This window comes from Erigeron canadensis, chromosome 3 (assembly GCF_010389155.1).
Source record: "Erigeron canadensis isolate Cc75 chromosome 3, C_canadensis_v1, whole genome shotgun sequence".
Lineage (NCBI taxonomy): Eukaryota > Viridiplantae > Streptophyta > Magnoliopsida > Asterales > Asteraceae > Erigeron > Erigeron canadensis.
Genome location: NC_057763.1, coordinates 33841740 through 33860782, shown reverse-complemented (window position 1 = coordinate 33860782; position 19043 = coordinate 33841740). Strand labels below are relative to the sequence as shown.

The following is a 19043-nucleotide window of genomic DNA, read 5'->3' as shown; positions in this document are numbered from 1 at the left end:
GATGTTTCACCTTATGGGTATACATGCATGTCACTAGTGTATTATAATTTAAACGAGATGTGTACCCGCGCAATGCGGCGGTGGTGGCGGCAACGGGTGGTGCTGGTGATGTGGCTATTAATCTAAAAGTAATTGACGTAAATGGTAGTCTAGTTATTTTATGGTTAAAAGATATATTTTATTGTAAATAACTTTATTAAGAATATTATAGAGATATTAGGTGGAAATATTTAAATTAATTAATAAAGGAGATAAATATTTTGGATAAATATGGGTGTAAAATATTTTAGGGATATATTGAGAAGATTTAGTGTGTGAGTTAAAAATGTATTGAAAAATAAGGGTATTTTGGATATTTTAAAGGTAGAGAGTTGAAAAGGGGGTAGTTTGTTTATTAATATAGTATAAATGTTGATCTGATATTGATAGAATGAAATTGAAGACATTAAGATGCATAATTGTGGTAAGTGTTATTAGATTTTATTCACATGCTTAGATAGATCTTTTATTATTGCTTCTCAAGTACATAACGATCATAATTCTTTACATTAATATTAGTTATTCGTAATATTAATCTATAATATAACTAAAAGAGGGGTTGGGGGTACACTTGACACCCTAATACTCATCCTTTAACCTAAGGGGGTGTTTGGTAAGAGGGAATCATAGAGAATGGAAATGTAATAGAGAATGGAAATAGTGAGAAAGAGAAAGAGTATTTGGAAAGAGAATGGATTCCGTTGTTGGAATTAATCTTGCAATATGATGAACAAACTCACATGTATGTATGAATTTACTTTCTATTAGATCAAAACTTGCAATATTTGTTCATACAAATGTTACAGACTCTCGCCGGGTATGTGACTCATACCCATTGTTCGTACAGACACACACCCTAAAACTACACATACGACATACATATATACTTTTCCAACCGGTGTCTCTAACAATCATACCGGTTCATGAATGGGTGCCAAGACACTTACATAACTGTCTACCCTTTTACATTTACATAGGCAGCCCATTATATTTGACACATATACATACTAGACTCTAACATACTTTTCAGACTTGTCGTCTTTAACCCAAAGTTTAGGTTAATAATCAACACTCCCCCTTAAACTAAACTTTGGTTAAAGACAGGTCTTCAACTTGCTTTGTCTTGCTCTTTACAACAAGGTTAGTTCTTCATCGCCATCAATGAGACGGGACTCATCTTGCTTATTTTTTCTCCTTGTCATTCCATTTAGAACATTCCCTTCTTGTCATGCTTGTTATCTTTTCTTGCTTGTGCCACACATGTTTTAAATTCTTGTACCACACAAGTCGTCTTTCTTTCTTGCTTTTCCACGAAGGTCTTTCTTTCCACTAAGGTCTCACTTGCCACGTAGGTCTTATTCGCCACGAAGGTCTTCTTACTTGCCACGAAGGACTTCTTACTCGAAACAAAATGTTTCTCTTACTTTTGATCAAGGTTGGTCTTTCTTATGTACTACGAAACACTAAAGTGTCTCTTTGACCGACAATGATCTTTCTTACTTACTTTGCAACAATAGCGTTTTTCTGACGTACTTTGAAAGACACTAGAGTTTGCACATACTTACTTACTTTGAAACACTAACGTTTTCTTACTTACTTACTTTGGAAACACTAGAGTTTTCTTACATACTTACTTTGAAACGCCAAGGTTTCATTAAACACTAGGTTTCATAAAACGATAGGTTTCATCTTACTTTGTGAACCACAAGGTTTCGGTATTACTTTGTGAACCACGAAGGTTCGGTCTTACTTCTTTGAACGAATTATTTAAAATCCGTTCGACTTGCTATGAATCTCAAATGATTTGGTCTTGCTACTTTAATGAATCGGAAGTTATTCTTGCTAATAGGGGATCGTACTAACAATCGGTACTTTTGAAAAATAAATTGAAGTTATACTCCTCTTAATTGGTGTTTCGTTTTACTTGCAAATAAACACCAACAACCTTCAAAAACGTTTTTCAAAAAATATACTCGAAATACCCAATTTTGATCTTTTATAGACTTTGCCTACTAAAAAAATCTTTTATATTTTACAAGCAATTAACAAAAATATTTTAATTATTAATTGAAAAGATCAAAAGTGAACAAAGAAAACATTGGTTTTTGTCAGACTTTGTAACCGTCCGTGTTTTCACTTACTATATTTTACGTCTTTCTTTTCTTTTGTCGAGATCCCCAATCTCCTTTCTTCTTGCAATCCATCATGCAATACAATCCTCTCCGTCTGGTAGTCACGGGTATGTTCCTCTCATTCTTGATTCCCCTTATGATTGATTAAAGTTTGTACAGAATTAAAAGATTCTATTTTGCGTTCTTTGTTCGAAATCAACAATTTCGATTTCCGGCCAAAAAATTGTCGCCTGCTTGCTTCTATAGCGACGGTGGTGGTGGTGTTTGGTTCACATACATAGCTTCTTTCTTTCATTCTTGCGGTTAATTTCCGGAATTGGCTTTTCAATCGATCCTCGCTTGCACTCGTTCTTCCCTGAATCGATTAACGTGCTCTGATACCAATTATTGGAATTAATCTTGCAATATGATGAACAAACTCACAGGTATGTATGAATTTACTTTCTATTAGATCGAAACTTGCAATATTTGTTCATACAAATGTTACAGACTCTCGCCGGGTATGTGACTCATACCCATTGATCGTACAGACACACACCCTAAAACTACACATACGACATACATATATACTTTTCCAACCGGTGTCTCTAACAATCATACCGGTTCATGAATTGGTGCCAAGACAGTTACATAACTGTCTACCCTTTTACATTTACATAGGCAGCCCATTATATTTGACACATATACATACTAGACTCTAACATACTTTTCAGACTTGTCGTCTTTAACCCAAAGTTTAGGTTAATAATCAACATCCGTTGTTTAGTACCCACAGAGAATGAAAATATATAAAAAATAAAATTTTAAATAATAATACATTTATTACATATAACATCTTCAAAAAAAAATCTGAATTTTTTTTCCATTCTGTAACACCCCAACAAGGCGGAATCATGGGGTATCACAAGAAAAGCATAGCACGACATGGAAATTATGTAGAGTAAAACTAAATGCATAAAAGGATCAAGTAAATCCATACGAACCATTCAGTAGTGCAAGTAATCGGGTCACATCTAAGCATAAACCCCAAATCGGGAATAATAAATCACGGATCCAAGAAGTCCAAGTCCATATCCAATTCTAGCATAATCAAGCAATCAATCATCCAATACATCTTTGAGCTAACCTGTTCACCTGAAAAGTGTACTAAAACGGGTTAACATAAAGTTGGTGAGTTCGTTGGGGTAAGTAATAGGAATCAAGTGTGTCGGGATATCAACCGTTAACGATATACGAGGATTAGAATACCTAATCACATCCAAGGAAACCCTAAAAGGTTCCACGTTATCATAAATCAATACAAGTCAATGTTTACGTTCAATCATAGTTATAATGGCACGACTTACATAATAAATAATGCGCGATAAACCGGCACGACTTACATGATAAACAATGCGCGTAATACGTTCCTGGCACGACTTACATATGTTTCAAATGCGCGATAAACCGGCACGACTTATATGATAAACAATGCGCGTAATACGTTCCTGACACGACTTACATATGTTTCAAATGCGTCATATCACGTTACGACTTACATATATTTCAAATGCGTCATATCACGTTACGACTTACATATATTTCAAATGCGTCATATCACGTTACGACTTACATATATTTCAAATGCGTCATATCACGTTACGTTTCAACTATCATATACAACATACACGTTAAACAATCAACAACGTTATACCACAAATCGGGGACTTATCGTTATGCCATCGACATGGTGGAATCACGTTATGCCACTAATCGTGGACTTACTCGTTATTGTAACATCCATCAATTTTGACCGTTTGACTTTTCGTATAACCTGACTAATAACTTAAATTATCAATGACAATGTTCTTGTTTCGAGACATTATGACTAGTGATATGCTTGATGGGCCAATTATCGACTTGTTATGTGACACGATAGCTAACGACCGTTAATAAACTAGAAGTGTAGACGGGTCAACCCATGGGTCTAACCCTTACCCTTGACCCATGGAACCTACCCAACCTTATCCTTCCCAACACCTTCACCCTCCCTCATCCATTCATCTATTCATTCATTCATCTCCTTTCTCTCTCTAAATTCCTCCCAATAACACACACTTCTTTACCTCTCCCTCTCTAGATTTCTATCACAAATTATAAAAATTTAACAAGATTAAAACTAGAATAATAATAATCATCATCTTCTAATAATCATATCATAAATTTAGGTTCCCTAGTGCAAGCATACCTCATAAACGGGTCAATTTCGAGTTCGGGCTTTTGGTACAAGAATTGGTAAGACAAACTCATCTTAAGTTCATCATTTTATACTTATTTACATATTTCTAGTCATTTTGATGGACCTTGGGTCAAATTGCAAGTCAAAAACGAATTGGGTCGAAATTAGGGTTACAAAGTGGGTAAATTAGGTTAAATTCGGATTTAAGCATGGAATTGTTGTTATGGATTAAGTTTTGAAGTGGGTTGTGTCTAATTTCGCTTATACAAGCTTCAAAATGGTCAAAAACGAGTTTGGGGTCGATTTTGAGGTGAAAACCCGTTTTGAGCAAGAACATGCCCAGGTGTGTCACATTAATAATGCATGTGCCACAGTTTTTGTGTAAAGTCCGAACAGAGCCAAATATGTTCCACATGCATTTATGCATGTGCCACATATTTGCCCAAAAACTTGAAAAAGCTAAATATGTGCCACATGCATTTCCTACGTGCCACATATTTGCTAGTTATGTATATTTTGTGTTTTAAAGTGTCTAATCCTTAGTTGCTTAACCCAAATTCATTCTTACATCTTAATGATCCATAACAAGGCGCGTGTAATGCTTTGATTTCTCCGTCAAAAGTTAGTGTCAAACCTCAACTCGTGTTCGACCAAAACTTTTATATCTTTAACCAAATGTTCTAGACTCATCTTATAAACCATGTTTGGGGTTGTGGCATAGTGTATGATATAATGAGATGATAAGATGTTGATGTAATAGGGTTGTGATCGTTGTGCTCCTCACTCACCCGCTTAAGCTCATTCTAACGACATCTAAGGCTAAGGTGAGTTCCGTAGCTCCCTACTCGCTTGAGATTCGGGCTGGAAAGTGTACAACTACTTGTTAGTCGTTTGATTGTTTGACTGACTTGACGGTTTAACCATTACTTGGTTGGTTTTGCGCATGTTTGTGATATCATGATTAGTTAGGATAGTTGTGCCTACATGGAAGTCGGTTATGCTTCTCAAAGGGTTTTAGATGTGGTGGGAAGGCTGCGGGTGACCCTGTATACAAGCATCTAGAATTTGATGAAACTAAAATCCTCCGAAGTGTAGGTACGTGTTGTGTAGTGGAATGGATGGATATTGGATTGTGTTGGAATGGACATATACGTATTGTTACTGATGATTTACGCGCTTTACACGCAACGTATACTTATTTATGCGCTTTACACGCAAAGTATACTTATTTATGCGCTTTACACGCAACGTATATTATTTATGCGCTTTACACGCAACGTATACTTATTTATGCGCTTTACACGCAAAGTATACTTATTTACGCGCTTTACACGCAACGTATACTTATTTATGCGCTTTACACGCAAAGTATACTTATTTATGCGCTTTACACGCAACGTATATTATTTATGCGCTTTATACGCAACGTATACTTATTTATGCACTTTACACGCAAAGTATACTTATTTATGAACTTTACACGCAACGTATATTATTTATGCACTTTACACGCAAAGTATACTTATTTATGCGCTTTACACGCAAAGTATACTTATTTATGCGCTTTACAAGTAACGTATACCTATTTATGTGCTTTACACGCTACGTATACTTATACATGCGCTTTACATACAATGTATACGTATTTACGCGCTTTACACGCAAGCTCACTTATCTATGCGAATTACACACATGCAAACCCTTTATGTGACATGGTTGGCTTACATTTGATATTCATCATGGCACATGCATACATACGATACGTGATTTGGACATTTACATCACTTGTGCTCATTTATTACATGTAACTATTTTATGCCATATGGTCTTATTGTGATAAGACATTGTGACTATCGACAATGGTTCCTTGTGAACCATTTCTACGAACTCACCAACCTCGTGTTGACTTGTTTAGTACACTTTTCAGGTAATCAGGTGAACCCAAGATAAGATGTATGATTTGATAGATTGTTGGACCCGGGCTTAGACTTACATGGATCAAGGATTCACATGCCCTTCTTTTGCATTATGCTTAGGATCGATCGCCATCTTTTAGATTGTTTTGTAAACTTGTGATGGCTACTTGCTCCTTATGCATTTTGTGTTTGTACTTGTCTTAAACTTATTGAATTCACCGAATTCATTTACTTTCATTTAGTTTCCTGCGATAATTCGATCATGTGCTATTTAATTTCTGTAATATTCTGGGCCCTAGTTCGGGGTGTTACAGAACATTTAAGCGAGGATGCTTTAAAAGTGATTCGAGAACGTTTAAGCGACAAGATTTAAAGTTTTAGTTAAATTCGGTTTAATGACTTAGCACCAAAATTTGACTTGAGAATCAAAGTGTTTAGAAATGTGTTTAACCAATTTTGTTGACCTTAGAATGATGATATAAGACTAATAAACAACTTTTGAATCATTGAATGTCGACCGGTAACCGTACGTAAACGTGAATGAAATGGAAAGCGAATGGAGGATGGTATGGCGGATGGTAGACGATATGGCGGATACTATGGTGGATGCGGATCATCCGCAAATCTGCAGATCATCCACAGAATTGATGAACACATACGGGTTTTGACATAAAAATCGACAACCTTAGAAGCCAAATCCGGTTACTAAACTTTAACACAACCAAATATAAGTATAAACAACACTAGAAAACATCTTGTTTTACAAACCCAAGTCCAAAATCATTAGATTCATCTTCAAACCCGTTTTTAAGCAAAAATACCCATTTATACTCAAATCGACCCAAATTCATTTACATCCAACACAAGGAAATTATCTACTAATTAAAAGGAACATTTTGAGCTAAAGATTACTTACCAATTCATCCCGGAGCTTCAAATCCGTTTTTCGAGTTCTTGAGAAGGATGAACATGTTTATAACCCAAAATTCTTGAAGTTTTGCAAGAGATTATTGTTATACTTTGATTTACTAACACTTTTGTTACTACTACAAGTTGAAATCCGGATTTTGTTACTACTAACACTTTTGTTACTACTCAACATTACGTTAAAATATGTCAAAACGTTCAATAAATCATATACATTCACGAAATCGTCCTCACTTAATTACGTTTAATTACAAGTCAATTGAGGTCAAAAGTCACGAATGTTACACATTCTCACCAATTCTCTACAAATTGTAGAAAATGGAGAGAATGAAATTGATTCCCCTTTTCATTCCCTTTCTTCGTCGCAAACAAACAAGGGAAGTCTTTCCCATTCCCTTTCTCTCCTTTCCATTCCATCATACCAAACACCCCATAATACTTCCTCCTCATTAATCCTCTATTTTTTTAATATTTATTTAATAAAAAATACCAACCTTTAATAAAAAAATCTTATAAAAAAATCTTTATTATTATTATTATTATTATTATTATTATTATTATTATTATTATTATTATTATTATTATTATCTATCTATCTATCTACACTTTTTGTTTCTTTTTTTATTTAACTAAATTTATATGGAGCTAATTTTCATATGTTTTTTTCTTTAGCTTTTGTATTGATTAAGTTGTGATATTGGTCATACACTTTTTGTTTTTCTTTTTATTTATTTAAAGTTGAGAAAAAAGGTAAACTGAAATCAATATTTATATGGAGTTAATTTTTATATATTTCTTCTTTAGCTTTTATATTAATTAAGTTGTGATATTGGTCATACACTTTTTGTTTCTCTTTTTATGTAACTAAAGTTGAAAAAAAATGGTTAACTGGAATCAATATTTATATGGAGTTAATTTTCATATGTTTCTTTTTTAACTTTCGTGATATTACTCATACACTTTTTGTTTCACAATTATTATAAGATTTATATATCTAAAGACTATCCGTCCAATAGACGGGCCTGAGCACTAGTATATGATATGAAGGGCCGTGATTATCCGCATACTAAACTTCGTGTGAAAACCAGAAAACTAGTCAAACATACTGTGATTTGAAATATTACACGATGTGTTTATAGTTGTCCACCACCACCATTACCGGAAATTGTGATACGGTACGAGCGAGACCCTTAATCAAACGGTTGCGCCATTAGGGGGGCTTCGCCCTTCTCGGCAGCCTACCTCGAGGCATTTATAAAGGGGATGGAAGCCAGGCGTGTATGAAAATAGTGTGGATGGAAGCCAGGCGACGATCCAAGGGATAGTATGATGGTTTGATACGGTATGCTTGTTGCCCTTACTGTCTGCTATGGCATCACCGTAGGGGTAGCGGCTGTGGCTGCTGATATGAAGAAAAAGAGTGGTTTGTAAGCAAAGTGGGTGACTTGGAAAGAATAATTTAGGGTGTTTTTAAAAACAGGATATCCCTAAAGTGTTTTGGTTGGTTCGACTTTATGAAAATTGATTATTCGATGTTACTAAATAGGAATCTGGCCTTTAAATAAAGCCCATGTTTAAGGGTTATGTCACTCTTAAATTAGGAGGGGTTTAATCTTGTATGAGAAAATGATAATGAATGATTGGAGGGTGAAAGTAAATGATTTGATACTTGTTGGCGGTTCCCTAATGGTGTGAAGGATTAGCCTCACGCCACCAAGTGTTGGAGTGAATAGTGTGTATATGAATGCATTCCCCTTCTCTAGGGATCTTGTGGGGAGGTATTTATAAGAGATGGGCCGAAGAATCCAGAAGTTGGGCCTAACGGCCAACTTAACAGTAGTTTTTGACATACGACCGCTACCGTTAGACAGGTGTGCCAAGATCGTTCGTTAGGAGACACAAGTACGAGCTGTACGTACTGATGCACGTGCCACGTTGTACTGTTTGTCTGTCGGATACTCGTAGGGTTCGGAGCCTACTCATGGCTTTGCCGAGTAATTAGGCTCCGAACCTTGTCATTAATACTAGTATGCCGGAGCGTTCAGATCATTAGTGATGGTACATCATCAAGCCCCCCAGCCTAACATCGTGCTTCGTTATGATGGTAGGGTAGAACTTGACATTTTTTTTGAAAATTTTCTGATGGTTCTATAACATTGTAAATATTCAAAGATCGGAGCCTCTTGTATATTGCTATATACTCTTCCCCTCGAAAAATGAGAGAGAGAAAATAAAACGTGAAAGTTGCAAATTAAAAACACTTGTTCATTATTGTTTTTGTTTTTTAGCCATAATGGCAATGGATACGTGGATATTTCTGGACAGATCGTCATAAATGCTTCTCGTAAAGGATAGTGGAACACACATGGTCTTTTGAGACGTTACGTTTGCTTCTGACACCCCATCGTGGGTTATTGTAGCGTCTCTTCATTTCCTATAAATACTTCAATTCCTTTTCATCTTTTCACTTTTCTTTTTTTTACTAAACTTCTCTCGCTCTCTCTTTTCCAATCCGTAGCTTCCGCAGCTTTCATTGATCTCTTCTTTCTCCTTTGTTGTGAATCTCCGCAGGTGGGTTCTTTTTCTTTTTTGTTTCCACTTTTGTGTTTACATTATGGGCAATAGAAAGGATTTGTGTGTTAATTTTTGTAATGTTACGAGGGATGAGTTGGTACAATTTTTAGATCAACATAGGTTTCCTTTAGGTCATCACTACACACTTCCCCGCCCCTCTGATAATGCGAGAATGGCTCCGGTAGGAAAAATAGCCTTGTACATGTCTATGTTCGAAATATCAAACGTCCGCTTGCCATTTACTACCTTCTTTCTTGGGGTTCTTCATCATTTTAAATGCCATGTCTCTCAGTTGACGCCCTTCGGAGCCCTTAGGATAACCATGTTTGAGGCAGTGTGCCATGCGCACGGGGTGGAGCCTACGGTAGATGATTTCCGCAGATTCTATTGGTTGGGGGCTGATGGGGATTGGTTTACGATTCAGAAACGACCGGGTTCGAAACTTCCGGAATGCATTTATGGGGTGACTGCATCCATTAAGGGATGGAAAAGAAGGTTTTTTTATGTTGATTACTCCATTGTGCCCGCTACATATCCCGTCGTGCTGAATATGAAGGGTCATGCTCGTGGTACCCTTGCTGATAATAAGACTAAAATAAAATGTAATCCAGAGTTAGTGGAGAAACTTTGTAGACCTACTATGAGTTGTACGTTATCGAAAGCTGTGTTATATCTGGCGAAACTTAGCGAAGTTTGGTTATACCATCCGGCCACTCCTAGGCTTGTTACCAAAGAAGGGAAGGGTACGGACTCTCCGACCCTTCCTAAAGTCCTTATAGTTGTTTTTGCTTGTTGTTTAATATTGTTTTTATCTATTTGTATACAAGATTTTATTAACTTTGTAAATATTTTATTCAGTTATGGATTTCTTGGCTTATATGGGAAGCAATTTGGAAGACATTGACGCTATTCCGGACCTTCCGGAGGGTCAAACTGCTACAAGGGTTGCACAAGTATCTCATGAGCAGGATGTTACGGTCTTACAGGAGACTCCGGAAACTATTGCCCGGTGTAAGGCCATTGAGGAAGATTTTTCTAAGTGCAATAAAAATACTGGTGAGGGAGAAGAGACTACCGGCGGGGGCTCTGAGAAGAAAGCAAACAAGAAAAGAAAATCTGAGAAGAAAGAGGGGAAATCTCGCAAGAAAAAGAAAGACACTATAGACATGGCTCTGGATGATAGTGAGGAGAGACAAGATGTTGGGGAGGGGGAATTTGTCGTGGAGCCTCCGAGACATGGAGCCGGTAAGAGTCCGGCTGCTGTTAGGAGACTGCAAGAGGATGTTGATAATGTTCATGAAGTGGAAGGTTCTGAGGAAAAAGGCTCCGAAGCCGGCGAGCAGGAATCGCGGCATTCTAAAAGTGCTTCTATTCAGTCTCCGCGTGCTCCGGAGGTTGTTTGTCCTAAGGCGGCTTTTAAGATTGCGTTTCCCACCATTGCTAAGGATAGTTGTTTGGAAAGTGAATCAGAAAGGGAAGACTATCTCTCCCGCATCATGGTTCCAGCTCGTCTTCAGGAGATGGCTTCTTTTTCGATGAGAGATCTCCGGGATATAACAAATGAGACCTCCATTAGGCACAATTCGGAACAGGTTTGCACTTGCTTTCTATACTTTGTTAAAATAATTATTTATCATTGTTATTGTTGTAACAAAACATTATCTTATTACCTACTTCTCAGCGTGACCTCTGGAGGCGTGTTGATTTGATGGGGGCGGAGTATGATGAGATGAGGAAGAATTGCAAAGCATTGCGTCGGAGGGTTCGCGAGCTGGAGCTTAAGGATCCAGATCTTCAACCACAAAAATGGGCTGACATAGAGGCCAACAATGTGGTTTTGCAAAATCAAGTGCAGATGGCAGAGCAAGAAGTAACAGCTTACCAGAACAGGTATGATGCTCTTTTGCAATAAAAGACGAAAGTTGATGATGATTTGTATGAAGAGAAAATGAAGGTTGAGCAACTAAATCTTGAGATCGGGGCGCATAAGAGGGCCGAAAGGGATCTTAGTCACAAAGTTCAAGATAGAGATGAAGAGATTGAAAGGTTGAAGGCGGACAAGGGGGAGCTTGTTAGGGGAATTCCTTCTATCTTTGATACGCTCTGGACTAGCGCAGAGTTCGCCAGAGAGATGGGAGTCGTACAAAGATGTGTCATGGCTGTTGGTTTTAACAAAGCTCTTATGATGGTTAAGGCAAAGGTTCCAGACATGGATGTCACACAAATCGAGGGGTATCAAAGGGGGAGCTTTGCAGCTTTAAAAGATGCGGCCAAAATATTTGCTGACAAACGAATTGAGTATTTGAACGTGCTTGCTTCCGATGAAGAGCTTTCTGCTGCAGATATCCTTTCTATTCCCGCCCCCGGAGCCTCCTGACCAACTCAAGCGACTACTTCCTCAGCACCTTCCAACTCTACCGCTCAAAATCCATGATCTGATTTTATTTGTTTAACTTGCGTAGATAATTGTTTGAATTGTAAGGCCTCTATTGGTCGTATATACTTGTCTCATATTGTGGTCTGTGAAGCCTTAGATGGCTTGATACAATGTTTTGTTAATTTGTATGTTTATTCGTTATTGCCCCACATGTTCTTGTTATTTACTTGTGTGTTTTTGTATGGTTTTCGTGACTACGCAGGAATTGTTAGGAGGATAGTGCGTGGCTTCAGTTACATACATAGAGGAAAATTCTTGTTTTTCCTATTGCGTGCGTTTCTAAATCCAAGTGAATTGGTGCCATTTTGCGTAGGATCTGGATAGCTGTAACATTGTAGAACTTATGCATACTTGGGGAAATTTTGAGAATTTATTTATATAATTTTGATATTTATTTACACTGCGTAGGCTCCGGATAGCCGTAGCGTTGTGTAATTTATGCAATAATACTTGGATAAATTTCCCAAGACTTATTTATATAATTTTGATACTCATTTACACTGCGTAGGCTCCGGATAGTCGTAGCGTTGTGTAATTTATGCAATAATACTTGGATAAATTTCCCAAGACTTATTTATATAATTTTGATACTCATTTACACTGCGTAGGCTCCGGATAGCCGTAGCGTTGTGTAATTTATGCATGATCGTGCTTAGAAACACTTTTCCAAAGTTTATATTGTGGGGCTTTTTTGTGTATGCCAAACTGTGTAGGCCATGGCTGGCCGTAGCATATTTGAATTCATTAATCTGGCCGTAACCTCTTTACATAATGTGCGGTCGTAGCCTCTTTTGCAGAAAAAACAGATGCTTTTACAAATAACATTTTTTCAATTGTGCACCAATTTATGTTCGTGGAAGGTCTTTTCCTTGAAGTGTAGCAAGCTTGTAGGACCCGTTGTCGCATGCTTCTGTTACTTGATACGGGCCTTCCCACTGAGGTCCTAGTTTCCCCACTTTTTCCGCCTTACTTGCATCATTGTTTCGGAATACATTGTCATATGGGATGAAACTTTCTTTCTTGACTCTTTGATCATAGTACTTTTTGATTTGTGCTTTGTATGCGGCCTCCCTGATGGAAGCTACTTCCCTTCTTTCATCAAGTAGTTGTAGATTTTGACGGAGCTGTTCTTCGTTTTCTGTTTCGTTATTGAATCTGCGGATTGTTGGGACGCACGCCTCCGCCGGGATCATGGCTTCGGAGCCGTATGTAAGGCTAAATGGAGTCTCCCCGTTGCTCGTCTTTGGAGTTGTGCGCAATGCCCAAAGCACTTGGTGAAGCTCATACGTCCACCCATTTTGGCTTCTTCCCAATCTTGTTTTAATTCCATTGACGATCTGTTTGTTCATTGCTTCAACCTGTCCATTGGCTTGTGGGTGGGCTACGGATGTAAACTTTTGTTCAATTTCCAAATTGTTGTAGAATTGAGGAAAGATTTCTTGGCTGAATTGTTTCCCATTATCACTGACTAAAATTTTTGGAATTCCGAACCTTGTCACTATTTCTTCCCACACAAATTTTTCCATTTGCTTGCCTGAGATGGTAGCCAAAGGCTTTGCTTCAACCCACTTTGTAAAATAATCAACAGCCACGCCCAAAAACTTTAAGCGTCCTGGGGCCTGTGGGAAGGGTCCGACAATGTCGATGCCCCACTTGCAGAAAGGCTACGCTGCTGTGACTGGAATAAGATCATTTTTCGGAGCCTTCGGGGCTATTTCATGTATTTGGCATGAGCCACAAGTTTGGATTTCTTTCATTGTGTCGTTGTGCATAGATAGCCAATAATAACCCATCTTAGTGATCTTAGCCACCACCATTCTTGGGCCGGCGTGAGCTCCGCAGCATCCGCGGTGTATCTCTTGAATGATTGTTTTTGCTTGATTCGGGCCAACACACCTTAGTAGGGGTCCTAAATAAGATTTTCTATAAAGGCCTTCCTCTCGGAGGGTGTATTGCGGAGCCTTAATTCTGATTTTCCTTGCCTCTTCTTTGCTTGCTGGTAGTAGCCCACTTGTCAAGTATTCAACAATTGGAGTCATCCATGTTTGCCCTTCTTCCTCGATGAGTGTGACAACAACGTCTTCTTCGATGGAGCTTTTTTGCAATGTTTCTACAAGAACTTCTTTGGTTAAATGAGCAAAAGAAGTGGAAGCTAACTTACTCAAAGCATCTGCTATTTTGTTCTGACTCCGGCTCACGTTTTGGATTCGAAAGGTTTTAAATCTTTGTCTTTCCTGCCTGACTTTTTCTAAGTATTTCTTCATTGCGGGCTCTTTTGCTTCATATGTCCCATCTACTTGGAATGCCACAATTTGGGAATCCACGCATACGTGAATGTGTTCCACCTTCATTTGTATTGCAATCCGTAAACCTGCCAACAATGCTTCATATTCTGCTGCATTATTAGAAGCTTTGAAGTTGAATCGCAGGGCGTAGGTGAATTCTTGACCACCTGGACTTGTTAAAATGAGGCCTGCCCCGGATCCGTCTGCATTGGAGGCTCCGTCAGTAAAGAGCTTCCGTGTTTCTTGGCTTTCTGATTCTTCCACCTCTTCCTTCTTTTCAATGCTTTCTGCCTTTCTCTTGCTTTTTGGATCTGCAGGCAGAACTTCCACAAGAAAATCTGCCGGAATTTGCCCCTTGATTGCATATCTTGGTTTAAATTCGATTTCATGTTCTCCTAGTTCAACTGCCCATTTTGCCAATCTCCCAGATACCTCTGGTCTAGCCAAGACTTGTTTAATGATCCTTGTCCGTTAAGATTTGGATAGGGTGTGCCTGAAAGTACCGGCGGAGCCTTTGGGCCGCATGGACTAGTGCGGGAGTAAGCTTTTCGATCTCAGGATATCTTGTTTCTGGTGCTTGCAAAATTCTGCTCACATAATATATAGGTTGTTGAGTTCCCTTTCTGTTTGCTATCAAAACTGCATTTATAGCTTCTCCGGAAGCTGCCAAGTATAATTGAAGTGTTTCACCAGGCGTCAGAGCCGTCATTGTTGGCAGCTGACATAAGTAATTCTTCAATTCTACAAAAGCTTTTTGTGCTTCTTCTGTCCATCTGAAGTTTTGTTTCTCCAAACAGCCTTTGAGTGTGTGAAAGAAAGGCAAGGATCTATCTGCCGACTTGGATAAAAAACGATGGAGGGCCGCGAGTTTCCCGTTGAGGCTTTGAACCTCTTTGAGGGCCTGCGGAGGCTTCATACTTTGAATGTCTTTGATTTTTTCCGGGTCTGCTCGAAATCCTTCCTTTGTAATCACGTGCCCCAAGAATTGACCTTCCTCTACTCCAAATGAGCATTTTTTTTGGATTTAACTTCATAATGATAGACCGGAGGGTCCGGAATGTTTCTTCGATATCTAAAAACATGTCTTCTTCACATCGACTCTTAATTACCATCTCATCTACATAGGCTTCCAAGTTTCTCCCAATTTGCCCTCCGAAAGCCTTATCCACCAGCCTTTGGTATGTTGCACCTGCATTCTTGAGGCCAAAAGGCATTTTCTTATAGAAAAAAATTCCTTCGGATGTGTAGAAGGCTGTTTTATTTTCGTCATCCGGGTGCATTTGAATTTGGTGGTAGCCCTTGTAGGCATCCAAAAAGCATTTCAAGCGAAAGCCTATGAGGGATTCAATCTTCCAGTCAATCTTTGGGAGTGGATAACAAACTTTCAGACACGCTTTATTGATATCTGTGAAATCAACGCACATTCTCCAACCTCCATCATGCTTCTTTACCATTACCTGGATTGGCTACCTAACTTTGGTATTTGACCTCTCTAAGAATGCCAGCCTTTACCAGATCTTCCACTTGCTCCTTCGCAGCCCTACTCCTGTCTGGAGCTAAGCTCCGACGTTTTTGTTTGATAGGCTCCAGATTTGGTCTAGCATTTAGTCGATGTTGGGTATCAAATGTTTCACCATTAATTTTTAACTCCATTGGGACACCCGTCATGTCCGCAGGCTCCCATGCAAAAACATCTTTATTCTTTTCCAGAGTTTCTTTTAACTTTCTCTTGTACTCAGTGGGCAATTGTTTGTCAATCACTATATGTTGATCTGGGTACTTGTCATTGATGAACAATTTCTCCGTCTCGACTTCCATATTCTCATTTTTCTTTAAGCACTCCGCAGCCTCCGGAGCTATCACCTGCGAGCATTGAACCTCCGGACGGGGTTCTGCTTTAACAAATCCTACTCCTTTTGGGGTTGGGAATTTTACAATTGCATGGACCGGAGATGGCACCATACCCAACTTTCTCATTGTTGGTCTACCAAGTATGATATTGTATGGTGATTCTGCCCTTATTATGACGAAAGTCAATGTTTCAGATCTTGTTCGTGGAGCATTTCCAATAGTGACATTTAGAGTAATTTCTCCCAATGACCATGTTCTTTCGTTTGAGAAACCCACCAATGGGCTTATGTTATCTTTCCTTTTTCTTCTCAATGCAGCCTTTAGCTTTAGGAAACAATGCTCATACATTATCTCACATCCGCTTCTAGTGTCTAAATGAATTCTTTTCACTAGGTGGTTCCCCACTATGGCTCCGATTATGATTGGTGCTTCAGATGCGTTCTCATCTTCTACGGGAGGAAAGCTTATGGCCACTTTATTCCAATTTTTAGGTTTTGCTGCTTGTCTTTCCATGGGGGGCATTCCGGAAATACCGTAGCAATGATTTCTTCCAAGGGCTCCGCTTTAGCCTCCGGAGCCTCAATTATTGGATTCTTTCCATGATTGTTTCTTTTCCCTGGTTCCTTAATACCCTTTAGTAACATTGAATATTTCCCCGACTTCATCGCTTCTTCGACTTTATGTTTGAAAACTTTACATTCATTTGTCTCGTGGCCGTAGCGATTATGAAACTCACAAAACTTGGACATGTCTTTTCCCTGAATGTTGCTTTTAAATGGTGCTTTTTCTGTTGTCAAAATATCACGAGTGTTTTTCGGGAGATGCTGGGGAGTTTGGTGACTTCCGGAAGCTCCTTCATGCGGTCTATTGAATGGCGTTGTTCGGAATCTTTCATGACGGAAGTTCCGACTTCTTCTATTTCTATCAAGATCTTTTCCGTAGCCTGGACTTGTGACTCCGCTCGCAGTTTCCTTACCTACCAAGAAGGTGTAAGTTTTGTCCATCAGCATCGTGTATTCTTGTGGTAAATCTGTAGAGAGAAATTCCACCAGAGGCTGGAAACGTAGCCCGTGGACAAATCCTGATATCTTTTGATTTTCACTAAGGCCTTTCATCAACGCCGTTTCATTTGTATAACGGGTTATGAATTTTCGGATGGATTCATTGTCTATTCTTTTGATATTGTGGGCTTCCAGATGCATCTTCTTATATATTTTTTGTTGACTAAAGTGTGAGCGAAATTTGGTCTTTAAATCTTCAAAGTTGACAATGCTTCCTTCCGGCTGAGCATTTAACCAGACTCTTGCCAGGTCTTTCAAAGTGAGTGCAAACATATGGCATGCTATTGGGACGTTCTATCGTTGCATCCGGATCATTCCATTGAAATGTTTCAATTGGTTATCCGGATCTTCCTTCCCATCATACATCTCTATTCCTTTTGGCAAACCTCCTTCAGGCAACGGATAATTTTCGATCCATTGCACGAAAGGACCTGGCTCTGTGTGCACTATCATATCTTCTTCGCTTGGAAACCATCCTGGAGGGTGCGGAGCATATCTTGTGCTGCCAGGTGTGTGCGTTTGGTAATAGCTTGGATTATGTGCTTGTCCTCTACCAAGTTGCGGGGTGGAATAATGCATGTGGATGTTCCTGGACCCCCTGGTAGGTTGCGGAGTGAAGTACTGGTGGGAAGTTGCCTTTTGGTGAAGATCGTATCGTGGAGGTGAATTATCATAAGCATGATAATTATAATAGTATGCCTGGCCTGTGTTACGAACATATTCATCTGCCAACGGCGGAAGGCTCGGATCCCTTTGGTGATCTTCATATCAATGGCTGAAACTTCTTCGAGGAGTTTCATCAAAGTGGACTCTTGTCCTTGGTCTGCTTCCAGAGGCTCCATCGACTGGTGTCTCAGCTTCAAAATCTTCTTCCGTTGCTTCCATCTCATCGGAGTATGTTAACCTTGTTCATACATCTTGCCTTTCGACCTGCCTGAGATATTCTCTCAGAAGTGGTGTGAATTCCTCTAGTTGTCTAGCTGTCGGAGGAGCATTTGGCATTGTTCTTGACGTTTCGAAACCCGGAGGTGACCGTGGGCCACCATCCTCCGCCATTTTCGTACAAGATTAAGGTTTTTTGACGGATGGCGCCACTTGTTTAAGGGTTATGTCACTCTTAAATTAGGAGGGGTTTAATCTTGTATGAGAAAATGATAATGAGTGATTGGAGGGTGAAAGTAAATGATTTGATACTTGTTGGCAGTTCCCTAATGGTGTGAAGGATTAGCCTCACGCCACCAAGTGTTGGAGTGAATAGTGTGTATATGAATGCATTCCCCTTCTCTAGGGTTCTTGTGGGGAGGTATTTATAAGAGATGGGCCGAAGAATCCAGAAGTTGGGCCTAACGGCCAACTTAACAGTAGTCTTCCACATACGCCCTTACCGTTAGACAGGTGTGCCAAGATCGTTCGTTAGGAGACACAAGTACGAGTTGTACGTACTGATGCACGTGCCACGTTGTATTGTTTGTCTGTCGGATACTCGTAGGGTTCGAAGCCTACTCATGGCTTTGCCGAGTAATTAGTGATTGTACACCAAAGCGAGGTTAGGTTAAGAAGGGGGATGATGGGTGTTTTTGGTTGTTTCTTGGCGATTCCCCGA

General features: G+C 39.0%; 1 protein-coding gene across 1 annotated transcript; it reads right to left on the bottom strand.

Annotated features, from left to right (window-relative positions):
* Window positions 1-13907: 13907 nt before the first annotated feature.
* LOC122591964 lies at window positions 13908-15237 on the bottom strand. The gene is made up of 2 exons (XM_043764184.1): window positions 15032-15237; window positions 13908-14967 (listed from the first exon to the last, which is right to left on the bottom strand). The coding sequence occupies exons 1-2, from the start codon at window positions 15235-15237 to the stop codon at window positions 13908-13910; spliced, it is 1266 nt and encodes a 421-aa protein (XP_043620119.1).
* Between the last annotated feature and the right edge of the window lie 3806 nt (window positions 15238-19043).

Coding starts and splice junctions, on each gene's coding strand:
- LOC122591964 (XM_043764184.1), bottom strand. CDS start 15,237: ATGACGGCTCTGACGCCTGGTGAAACACTTCAATTATACTTGGCAGCT. Junction 14,968..15,031: donor GCGGCCCAAAGGCTCCGCCG/GTACTTTCAGGC, acceptor AGTCTTGGCTAG/ACCAGAGGTATCTGGGAGAT.